Raw genomic sequence first — 12,359 nt, forward strand, 5'->3', positions numbered from 1 at the left:
GACATACAAAAGTGCTGATGTGCAGGTGTGACCTAGAAGACAAGTGATTTTCTCTTTGAATGTTATTCCTACTCTATCAGTAAACATCCAAATCATACAAATATATGAAAACACTGCATTTAAAAACGAGAAAGAATAGCACCTTAAAAGACTAGTCCAGTTATCATAGACAAACAGAGCACCTTTTATCAAGCACCATTTCTCCCAGTCATATACACTGTTCAAAAGTTTGATGTCAGAACATTTTGTTTATTTATAAAAAGGAAGTCTGCTCATTATATTAGTGTTGAAATAAAAAACAGTTATTCAACATTATATATCGCAGGCCTCAAACTTTTGAACGGTGAAGTGACTGTGATTGATGTTAATAACTGAGTAAAATATCAACTTTAAGAGACCTGTTTTCTTAACTATGAGCCATTATGCTAATCTGATACAATTAAGGTTTACCTAGCCAGTCCTATGGCCCCTATCAAGTGCAGTTCACTAAGGAGTTTTTTTACACATGTAGATAGTGCTTACTGTTTAAAACTTTAATAATGACCATTCAGAAGTAACTGCTTTGTTTCTAATTCATCCCACACATTAAAAAAGACGTTCAAGTTGAAAAAAAGAGAAATGTTTTGATCATTCTGCTTTTGTTTGGTCCTGTATCTGGTGTGAAGTGAGGTCAGGTTTCAAAGTCGACTGCTTGAGAGACGTCCAGGAGAGGGGCTCCGACTATGACTGGCCATCTGACAGACAGACAGAATAAAAGACATTTACTGCAATCCCTCAAACAACAATGAAAACACGTGTAAAGAAATTGTACTGACCGTCAGATTCAGTGAGGAAGCATGTGCAAAAGAGATATTAAGAAAATGTAATTCTTAATTGAAATTGCAGACTATTGATGTTTCAGAAACGGTTCCCAATAAAATGCAATCTATGCCATTTTCTACTCATCCTCATTCTAAACATGCTTGACTGACTTTATTCTGAAGTACAAAAAGATGATGTTTAGCACCATGTATAATATAAAGGAAATTTCCATATAATGAGAGTGTATGGAGTCTGAGGCTGTAAAAGACACCTGAAAATCTATTAAAAAGGGTTCAGATCATTTATGTGCCATATTACAAATCTACAATATATTAGAGTAAGGAACAAACTTACTTAAATCATTATTCACTGAAAATCTTGCTTGAGAGGTTCCTGGGTGCCTGAAGCCAAAATGCTTCCAAAATGTTCCACAAATGCCCATGCGGACTTAAAGTGAAATTTGAATATGAATAAAAAGCACCAGTTATTACGTTTAGATCTGCACATGCATCCAATCTTATTACAACCAATCATATTCACTACTGAGCATATCAATGTAATAGCCAATCAGAGACATGTACTGTAGATTAGTCACTGCTGAAAACACTAGTTTTGTTGAGTGTGTCTACTGACTAAAATACATTCCCAGAATATGATAATCTCGTAGCATAAAAACATTTTAATATGTTTTGAATTAATCTACATTAATATTCATAATTGCAATAGATAATTAATCATGAATATTAAATCAAGAGACTAAAGAACAATAGTTTCTGTTTAGTATTTGGCATAAAAGACAGCACTAATTAATAATAGTAGATCAATTCATATTGTCCTCACAAGGGTAATAATTCCCATGAAAATCAATTTATAATAAACCTTATTTCTGTCTCTGCTCGACAGCCACAGTCACCATTCACTTTCACTGTATCGAAAACGGCAGCTTAACCTACTATAAACAAATGTATGTTCCACAGAAGAAGTTATAAATAAGGGTGAAAATGATGACAGTCTTTCAGTTTTTAGGCCTTGACTTTGAAGCCTGGACTTGACTGGGTTTTCAGTAGAAACTCACAAATGTGCGGCTGGGGCTTCCTGAGCGAGAGCGAACAGGACTGGAGCTACGACTTCGGCTTTTCCACTAGAAAAAACAAAACAAAACATTCAAACATAATTTTTAAATTCGTACTATTTATATTTGAATGAAATTTGTCATTTTATTTATATGATCATACATAATTACATTTTACCTGACAAAAATGTATAATTCTCAAACAGTTATGCTTGAACCCCGTTAAAATCCACCAACAAAATGATCTACAAAAAGAACTACTAACTCCTAATCTGTCATGACTAGTATGAATGCTGCTGTGATGGATGTCTTCTGAAGGGTCTCCACCTACCAGAGCTCCTCTCCTTGTGACCGCTTCTCCCTTCAGTATGACAGTGTCTCCCTCCAGCAACGCAGGCCACACGTGAAACGCCACTAGCGGAGCCGTAAACTCAGAGTCAAAACTGCGCCGGTACCTGAAAGAAAGACGAAGAGGTATGTCACTCATTTACACTTCTATGTGTATCTCAGCCCTGATAAAAGTGAAGAGTTTAGAATTCATCTTAAAGTGTGCACTGCATGTTAGTTATCACAAAAAATTAAAACAAAATCATAGTTGACTCACTTTTGTTTTTAATGAAATGTGGCACATATCTTTTCTTCTGGTTCATCCAAAAGAATTCAGAAAGATATCAAAAAACAAATCTATAGAACTTATGAATTATGTGGTTTAACCCAAGTCTTGTGAAGAGACTATGTGTAGATATAAATGAAGTCTATCTTAAACCTGTGTTTATCTCATAAAAATAATGTTTGTCTTAAGACTACTTGGATTAAACCGCTTAATTCACTTTATCTCTTTATGAACATTTTGAAGCATCTGGTTTTGTTTTGATGGTCCCTTTAACACATTTTGTTGATTATAAGTTACTTTGCAACTACATGACAACTAATTCTTATTAGAGTATTTAGAGTAAAGTTAGAGTTAAAGTAAGTTGACACACTTGCAAAGTTTCTTATAGTCAGGAAAATGTGTTAGTGGAGAAGTGTCAGCAGATATTAAGCAGACAGTCTACTAACACTCTAATGAGAATTAGTTGGCATGTAGTTGCAGTGTAACTTAAAGGGCACCTATGGTGTAAAATCTACTTTTCAAGCTGTTTGGACAGACATATGTGTAGGTATAGTGTATAGACCATCATATTGGGGTGATATAAACACACCCAGTCCTTTTTTTTTTCAATTTAACAACAAAAACGGTGGACCACTTGGAGTGGTTTTGAGACCGACCGCAACTTGACGTAGGAGTGCGGTCCCCCTGCCCAACGAATTGATTGACAGCTGCGTATTAACATGTCTCCGTAGTAACGTGTATAATCATATCAACAAGACAGGACGTGCACAAAGCAACCGGGAATAAAAGGTCTGTTCAGTTTGCTAGGATCATCAATCATCATCAAATGTGACCAAGAGTGAGTTTTACAAGTTTAAAATGTTTAAAAACAATGTATGTTTGTAATGAATTACAGCAATTTACTTCAGCTTTACTTCATCACCACAGCCGCGTGTTAGAACAATTATAAAAGAATTTTATACACACAAACAAATTTCGCATACACAAACTCTGGTGTGACAGCTGCGGTCACACTGGGCTTTGTGTGTGCGAAATTCTGTCGTGCGGCGCTGCGAAAAGGGGCGGGATTAAACAAGATGATTAGACATTTAAAAAAGCGAGCGATTTCTCCATGTTTTAAATTTCTGTCCAGAGAGGTCCTGTTTTGATCCTGGATTGGTCTCACGCAGTCAAATGATGTGGTTTTGCAGGTCAGAGTTCACCAAGCTTGAACTTTGCACCACAGCGAACTGCGAAACTTAACGCATGACCCCGCGTTTCCGGTCTGACGCATTCCGGTGTGTATGAATGGAAGTCTATGGGAAGAAAAGTCAAGTGTGACCGCAGCTTCAGGCACACTGACAGGCACGTGGTAAGGGTGGTGTGAAGGACTAGCCTTAAAGGCACAGTTCACAAAAACCGCTACCTGCTGCTCAGAGCTATAAAACAGAAACTTATAAAAGGTATAATAAAAATCTGACTTTATAGACACATTCTGGAGACACAAAAGACTTATATTAAATCTGGAAAAAGGGGTAACCTAGGTGCCCATCAAAATAAAGTGGGACCATCAAATAAAGGGACCATCAAAATAAAGTGATAGCGAAAATTTTAATTTTAGGCTGAACTTTCTTCTGGTATTATTTAAGGGATAGTTCGCGCAAAAATAAATATTCTGTCATCAGTTATTCAGCCCTAACTTGTCACAAACGTATGACAACACAAGAAGATATTTAGAAAAATGCTGGAAACCTGTAACCAGGGTATTTGTTTTTCCTGCTTTGGAGGTCAGTGGATCCAGGTTTGCAACATTCTTCAAAATATCTTGTTTTGTGTTCAAAAGAAGAAAAAAATAGAAACCCACAAGTGTTTGGAACCACTTGAGAGTGAGTAAATGGTGAGTAAATTGAATTTTTTTGTGAACTATACACCTAAGGAGAACTTCAACTTTTGAAGATGCCTTTAAAGGCCATTGTGACTTGCTGTGAAGTTGTGTTTGATTTCTGAGCTCCACTCACTTAACATCACTGTAGAGTTCTCCATCTGAGCTGAAGGCCAGGTCCAGAGGAGGGTCCAGAGTTTGCATGGCGAAAGCTATTCGACAGGCTTCTCTAATGAAGCTGCTGATCAGAACAAAGTCCACCTCCGGAGGGAAAGAGATGCGTGGGTTTACGTTCATCGCGTTAATCACATCCTGAACAGATAGAAATAAAACAAATACATTTCAGTGCTATTGAGCAACAGTAGGTGGCGCAGTGGGTAGCGCTGTTGCCTCACAGCAAGAAGATTGCTGGTTCGAGCCTTGGCTGGGTAAGTTGGCATTTCTGTGTGGACTTTGTTTGTTTTCCCCCTGTGTTGGCAGGGTTTCCTCCTGTAACTCTAAACACATGAGCTGTAGGTGAATTGGGTAAGCTAAATTATCCGTTGTGTATGTGTGTGAATGATAGTGTATGGGTGTTTCTCAGTGATGGGTTGCAGCTGGAAGGGCATTCGCTGTGTAAAACAAATGCTGGATAAGTTGGCGGTTCATTCCGCTGTGGCGACCCCTGATTAATAAAGGGAGTAAGCCGAAGTTAATGAATGAATGAATAAAAATGAAAGGTGATTCACGAACATTTAGATATTCATTCATTCATTTTCTTTTCGGCTTAATCCCTTAATTAATCCGCGGTTGCCACAGCAGAATGACCCGCCCATTTAGATATAATACTAAAATAATCCAAAAGTTTTTAATGAATATCAGGGCTGCCATGCTTGTTTACAGAAATGCATTGGTGTGTGCAGCCATTATCGAACTTACATTAATGCTGGTCTGAACATCATATAGGTCCAGATTTCTCACAATATAATCCACCACTGCATCCTCCAGACTCTCAGGACCAATGTGAGTAGAGGAAAGTGTCTTCCTCACGCGTGATTTAAACTGCCGATAGGCCAGCTTAGCTGCCTGAAACGATTCCTGTTGTGCAGTACAATAAATATATAATGTTATTTGATATAATATAATATATGATATGTGATATAATATAATATAATATAATATAATATAATATAATATAATATAATATAATATAATATAATATAATATAATATAATATAATATAATATAAAATAATATAATATAATATAATATTATATAATATAATACAGTATAATATAATATATTACAATACAATACAATAAAATATATAGAGTGTTGAATATATGAATATGACCCCTTTAAGGTGGTCTATAAGCTCACAAAAGTTATTCAAAATGTACTATAACTATAAAATGACTGGAAATGATACTAACATCTTGATAATCAGAGCTCTTCTTACCACAGCAGCAATAAACAGGATCCTCTGGACTGTTTCCAGGTCATCAATGTATTTGCGCAGGAGACTCTGGGACTCTAACCTCTCAGTGGCGTACAGATCTGAGAAACGGGAGACCAGTCGAGAGTGTCGAGAGGAGCTGGTGAGCTGTGCACGGGTAGGAGATTCACCCCGGACAGGACTAACCGAGCGACTCCGGCGCAGAAGAGGACTAGGTGAACGGCTCCGGACTAACCTGCCAGTTATTTAAAACAGTAAGTTATAGGCTTGCGAAAATTGCTTTTGCCATAAACAATAAGATGTTTCTGTCAGCTTTACCTCTCCTGCAGAACAGATTTCTCAGCACTGAGGTAGGAAACCTCATCTCGTAGGATTCTCACCTGCCTCTCATAATCATCCAGGACATCTAGCTTTCTCTTATACAGATCAAGCTGGTCTTGTGCCACTCGCAACCTGACACAAATAAACACCGCCATAATTGAACATTAAAGGAATTTTGAATTCTCAAACATCTAGTGCATAAGTCTTACAGCTCATGTCTAAAACCAATGTCTAAAAGGCAATGTCAAAAAGGCAAGCACACAAAGACGTGAACAGACATTTTTGGTCTAAAGTTCACCATCTCTGACTCACTCTGACTTCAGATGTAGGATTTCATCCTCTGTGGCCAACAGGGTGGTTGCAGATTTATTTTTTGTGGAATCCAGTTCAATATGGGTGTCAACAAGCCTGAGAAAAATGACAATTTTACAAACAAACAAAAAACCAAACAAAAAAATTAAATATATCATTTGAATGCTTTATGATAATTGGCTGATGGACAATACATTGTATTATTAGCAAACAATGTGCATATGAGGTGTAACGGCAACTCCACTTGATATGGTGGTGGTGGCTGCATCACCACCTTGGGTGTGCATTATTTTTCTACTAATCGTCAATTATTCCCTACTGATTTGATTGAAGTGGAAAAAAGGAACAAGTCAAACTTTCTGTACAGTGGTGTGACGTGTATTAGGTTGTTGGTAGTAAATGAATTAAATTGCTGTTAACGAAAATAGGGTAAAAGTATAGTTATTCTTTAAAATAGACTTTAATATTTTGGTAAATACAAACTAACACTCACATTGTTTCAAGCTTTTTTGTTAGAGTTTTGTATGTGATAATTTCTTTGAATATTTCACTGTGTGATATTTATAAGAGAACATGTATTCTGAGAATGAATTCATTAATGAGTTAACTAAATTAATTCATTCACTCTTTTGAATTTACAGTGCATCCGGAAAGTATTCAAAGCGCTTCACTTTTTCCACATTTTTTAATGTTACAGCCTTATTCCAAAATGAATTAAATTCATTTATTTTCTTAAAATTCTACACATAATACCCCATAATGACAATGTGAAAAAAGTAAATGTGAAATTTATTAAACATAAAAATCCTGAAGAATCACATGTACAAGTTCAAATGTATAAGTATTCACAGACTTTACTGTGAAGCTCTAAATTGATCTCAGGTACATTCTGTTTCCACTGATCATTCTTGAGATGTTTCAGCATCTTAATTGGAGTTCGCCTGTGGTAAATTCAGTTGATTGGACATGATTTGAAAAGGCATACAGCTGTCTATATAAGGTCCCAGGGTTGACAGTGCATGTCAAAGCACAAACCAAGCATGAAGACAAAGGAATTGTCTGTAGACCTCCGAGAGAGGATTGTCACAAGCCACAAGGCTAGGGAAGGTTACAGAAAAGTTTCTGCTGCTCTGAAAGTTCCAATGAGCACAGTGGCCTCCATCATCCGTGAGTGAAGATGCTTGGAACCACCAGGACTCCTCCTAGAGCTGGCCGGCCATCTAAGCTGAGTGATCGGGGGAGAAGGACCTTAGTCAGGGAGGTGAACAATAACCCGATGGTCACTCTGTCTGAGCTCCAGTATTCTTCTGTGGAGAGAGGAGAATCTTACAGAAGGACAACCATCTGTGCAGCAATCTACCAACCAGGCCTGTATGGTAGAGTGGCCAGACTGAATCCATTAACCACCTGGAATTTACCAAAAGGCATCAGAAGGACTCTCAGAACATAAGAAACAAAAATTTCTGGTCTGATGAGACTAAAATTGAACTCTTTGGAGTGAATGCCAGGTGTTACGTTTGGAGAAAACCAGGCACCGCTCATAACCAGGCTAATACCATCCCTACAGTGATCATGCTGTGAGGATGTTTTTCAGCAGCAGGAACTGGAAGACTAGTCTGGATAGAGGGAAAGATGAATGCAGCAATGTACAGAGACATCCTGAATGAAAACCTGCTTTAGAGTGCTCTTGACCTCAGACTGGGTCAACAGTTTATCTTCCAACAGGACAATGACCCAAAGCACAGCGCCAAAATATCAATGGAGTGGCTTCACAACAACTCAGTGAATGTCCTTGAGTGGTCCAGCCAGAGCCCAGACCTAAATCCTATTAAACATCCCTGGAGAGATCCAAAAATGGCTGTCCACCATCACTTCCCATCCAACCTGATAGAGCTTGAGAGGTACAGCAAAGCGGAATGGGCAAAAATTCCCAAAGACAGGTGTGCCAAGCTTGTGGCATCAAATTCAAAAAGACTTGAGGCTGTAATTGCTGCCAAAGGTGCATCAACAAAGTACTGAGCAAAGGCTAAGAATACTTATGTACATCTGATTTTTCAGGTTTTTTATTTTTAATAAATTTGGAACCATTTCACATTGTCATTATGGGGTATTGTGTGTAGAATGTTGAGGAAATAAATGAATTTAATCCATTCTGGAATAAGGCTTTAACATAAAAAAAAGTCAAAAAATGAAGCGCTATGAATACTTTCCGGATGCAATGTACATGTTAAAACCTTTTAAAAAGTTTACATCTCTTAATACATTGGTTAAAATCTGAAAAAATAAATAAATAATTTAATTATGTGTATTTTAATCTGAAAGCACTTGTAACTTTTTAATGGATTCTCTCATTAAAACTTTAAAATATTTTTATTTTTTCTTGATGAAAATGGACCTGGATTTGTTATGAAGGTTAACATGATGTCAAAAAATCTATTTAAAAACTAAATATACAGTACGGATTAAATTAAAATAAGACCTATAAAGTGTATTTGAAAAAAAAAAACAGGGTGCATTTTCATTCCATGGCAACTTTAATCTACTTTAGGCTTGGTACTAGAATCACTACTGACTCCCGTTTTACTGAGTCCAGCTCTATACGTGTAGAGCACAGCTGGTCTTCAATTTTCTGCAAGTTGCTCTCATGCACTGAGGACAGCTCACGAATCTTCCGATCTTTCTCCACAGATTCCTGATCAGCACATACAAAAATATACATGCACCAGCACAGATATACACACATAAGAACAGTATAACAACGAAAATCATAAGTTTATTAATGAAAAATGACATGTCAAGTCAGTATTAAAGACAGCAGCAAAGGAATTTTTAATTTTGTATATCCATCTGACCTGAATGAGGCTGAGGCTGGTATCTGAGGAGACAGATGAAGCTGCAATGGTGAAGCAAGAGCCAAGCCATGGCAAAAGGCGAGATTTCAGTGTGTCGACCCCTGAATAATGTCCACCTGCAGAAGAAGGAGGACTGAGAACATTATTGTTGAACAGAGGTGAATGAAACAATACTGTGCATAAATACCGAGAGTAAAAAGAAGGACAGATCTGTTTGTTACCCTCTTGTGCTGTAAGGTTGAGAATGGTGAACAATTGACCCTGTATTTTTGAGGTGAGCTCGACCAGCTCACAGCACCTATTGAGGTTCTGGTCACAAGAATAAACCTGTGAGACAGTATGATCAACAAATGTCAGAAGATAAGACATAAGACATGTTATAAGAAAAGATATAAGATAAGACATAGCATTTGTTTGTAACTTCAGGTTTAACAAGAGTAAAATAGCAGCTGTGGAAATAGCTCTGAACAGCAAACACGTGCTGAATTGGGTATTGTTCTTGCTGATCAGGCAGCATGAAAACACTGTAATTTTTATTGCAGTGCTTTGCTTGGTGTACAGACAAGTACTAAACAACTTAATTGAAAATTTAAGGTTTATCAAATGCAAGCTATTAATGTTTTTTCTGACAAATATCATAAGTCAGAAATAGTTTGCATTACTTCATTAGACTAAATGACTTTTTCATGTAAATGTAATATGTTTTTAACTTACAGATGGCTTGCTGCATTTTGAATGCCCGTAAATTTGCTTTGAACTTTTTTCTAATATAAATAATAAAAATGGGCATCACGGTAGTGCAGTGGTTAGCACTGTTGCCTCGCAGCAAGAAGGTCGCTGGTTCGAGCCCCGATTTCTGTGTGGAGATTGTATGTTCTCCCCGTGTTTGCGTGTGTTTCCTCTGGGTGCTCCGGTTTCCCCCACAGACATGCACTATAAGTTGAATAAGCTAAATTGGCCGTATAGTGTATGTGTGTGAATGCAAGAGTGTATGGGTGTTTCCCAGTGTTGGGCTGCAGCTGGAAGGGCATCCGCTGCGTTAAACATATGCTGGATAAGTTGGCGGTTCATTCCGCTGTGGCGACCCCTGATTAATAAAGGGACTAAGCTAAAAATAGAATTAAATGAATGAATGAATGAATAAAATAATAAAAATGATGTATAGATAGATATTATTTCCAGGAGTGATTATATTTCTATGGTATAATGATGAACATACATTTTCCTTTAGGAGATGTAAAATATTACTTGTCTAATATTTATTTAAATTTGGATTTTTGTTATTGTGGTCCTTATGTTTTGATATTGGGTATTTCTAACAAAAGAAAATGTGAAATGTAAAGTTTAAATAGGCCTAACTGTAGCGAAAAGTCTAAAGAAAAGTTTATTGTGTAAGTTAGTTCTTCCAAATAAACTGAACGGAAAGACAAAAGATAAATACAATAAATCGTATCCTTATGCCTATATATATGTGTGTGTGTGCGTGTGCGTGCGTGTGTGTTTTGAATCTGTGATAGAATATGTTGAAAATATCGTAGCCTGTTGTACATTGAACATTCTACTCTCACTTTGAAGAGAGTAGAACACATTCATGACTACTTCCATTCTGAAAATGCATGCCAGGCGGGAGCGCGCACGTCTGTTTTCATCCAATCAGACATGCAAAGGAAAACAGACGTCGGTGTCCTGACAACGAGCGTCCATAGAAACCAAACTCAGCCGGCCACAAAAGCAACGCAATTAAGCGAATGTTCAAACTCAGATCTATTGCTAAATAGAAGCACAAAACAAGACACCCTTGCGCATATAAATAAAGGATGCCTGAAAACTAATCGGATATATTTTATTCGTCTGACATCTGTAGGTTGTTGTGCATGTTGAGCTATGCAAAACTCGAGCCACAAAGCACGTAACGCTAGCCTACTAAATAAAATTCAAGCATGTAATGAAAACACATTCTGCAAATGCACATGCTATCACACATAACTAAACAGAACATTTAGTAATTAATTAAATTAAGTTTGGTTAACTAGCTGGTTAACTATGCTAGTGGTTGAACACAGACTAAGTGCAGCTTGAATTATTAATGACTTACATGATAGTCTTTGTACCAAGCGTCCAGTTTGTCCTGCAAAACACTGTACGGAGAGGAGTTCACTAGTCTTCTCAAAGTGTCAGCCATGGCTGCAGATCTGCTGCTGTAATCCTGCTTCAGGACGTCCCAGTCCACTAAATCCAGCGGCGCGGGTGCGCGCGTTGTATTTATACTGCTAGTAAAAGCCACCATTCACACCCTTGACTTTCACCTGAAACCATGGACGCGCTTTTAGTTGTAGCAACGGTTTGCTAGACCTCTTGGTTTAAGGAAATATAACTATAGAAGGACAATGTGGGCAGCCTGATCCAAGAGTTGTTCTTCATCACAGGATCTTATTATGTTACTCAAGTGTCTCTTTCTGAAGGTGAAGCTCAGTTCTCAGTGATGAAATCTCACACTCTTAAGTGCGTGTCAGATGTCAAGTGCACGCAGATCTTTATTTACATTCTCTTGATGGACAGGTGTAATTAATTGATTTTTTCCATTCAACTGTCATGCCATGACAAGCCACTATATTGGGACTTATAATCACTAATTAGGTGGAGTATTTTTAAATGGGCTAAAATTCAAAGACACCGGTGGTCGTGGAACTGCAATCATGCTAGCTCTATTGTCTCTCTTGACGTACACGCTACAACTTGAATAAACAACAGGCTATCCTGGTCCTATTAAAAGAAATTATATTTACCAACCTTTTAAGATTGTAGTTAAGAAAATTAGATGCAAATATTTGACTTTTCCTTCCAAATATAAAGAAGTACATAAAGAAAAATATGTATGATATTTATCCTGCAAAGGAATTTCTGAGAATAAGATTTAATGTAAATTGTAATGTTTGCCAATTCTGAGATAGTGATATTGAAACTGTTGAGCATCTATTTCTTCATTGTAATTTGGTTAATTCTTTCTGGTCTGATGTGGGCAACTGGATTAAACTATATATTTCAATGTTTCCTTCTATTTGTTGGGATATAGGGAAATTTGGAGTACATTT

General features: G+C 37.1%; 1 protein-coding gene across 1 annotated transcript; it reads right to left on the minus strand.

Moving 5' to 3' along the window:
* Positions 1–330: 330 nt before the first annotated feature.
* On the minus strand, positions 331–11,604 carry spata18 (spermatogenesis associated 18). Its single transcript, XM_056481579.1, has 12 exons — positions 11,363–11,604; positions 9,489–9,594; positions 9,268–9,383; positions 8,989–9,107; positions 6,416–6,511; positions 6,101–6,235; positions 5,786–6,017; positions 5,266–5,424; positions 4,484–4,659; positions 2,205–2,328; positions 1,877–1,942; positions 331–734 (listed from the first exon to the last, which is right to left on the minus strand). The coding sequence occupies exons 1-12, from the start codon at positions 11,552–11,554 to the stop codon at positions 678–680; spliced, it is 1,578 nt and encodes a 525-aa protein (XP_056337554.1). The 5' UTR covers positions 11,555–11,604; the 3' UTR covers positions 331–677.
* Positions 11,605–12,359: the final 755 nt, after the last annotated feature.

The sequence above is a fragment of the Danio aesculapii genome, chromosome 20, assembly GCF_903798145.1.
Source record: "Danio aesculapii chromosome 20, fDanAes4.1, whole genome shotgun sequence".
In the NCBI taxonomy this organism is placed as follows: Eukaryota; Metazoa; Chordata; class Actinopteri; order Cypriniformes; family Danionidae; genus Danio; species Danio aesculapii.

Excerpts from the sequence above, each read along its gene's own strand:
- spata18 (XM_056481579.1), bottom strand. The coding sequence starts at position 11,554 with ATGGTGGCTTTTACTAGCAGTATAAATACAACGCGCGCACCCGCGCCG. Across the intron at positions 9,108-9,267 it reads CCAGCCTCAGCCTCATTCAG|GAATCTGTGGAGAAAGATCG; the intron begins GTCAGATGGATA and ends TGTGCTGATCAG. Across the intron at positions 6,512-8,988 it reads CTGGACTCAGTAAAACGGGA|GCTTGTTGACACCCATATTG; the intron begins GTCAGTAGTGAT and ends CATTTTTCTCAG.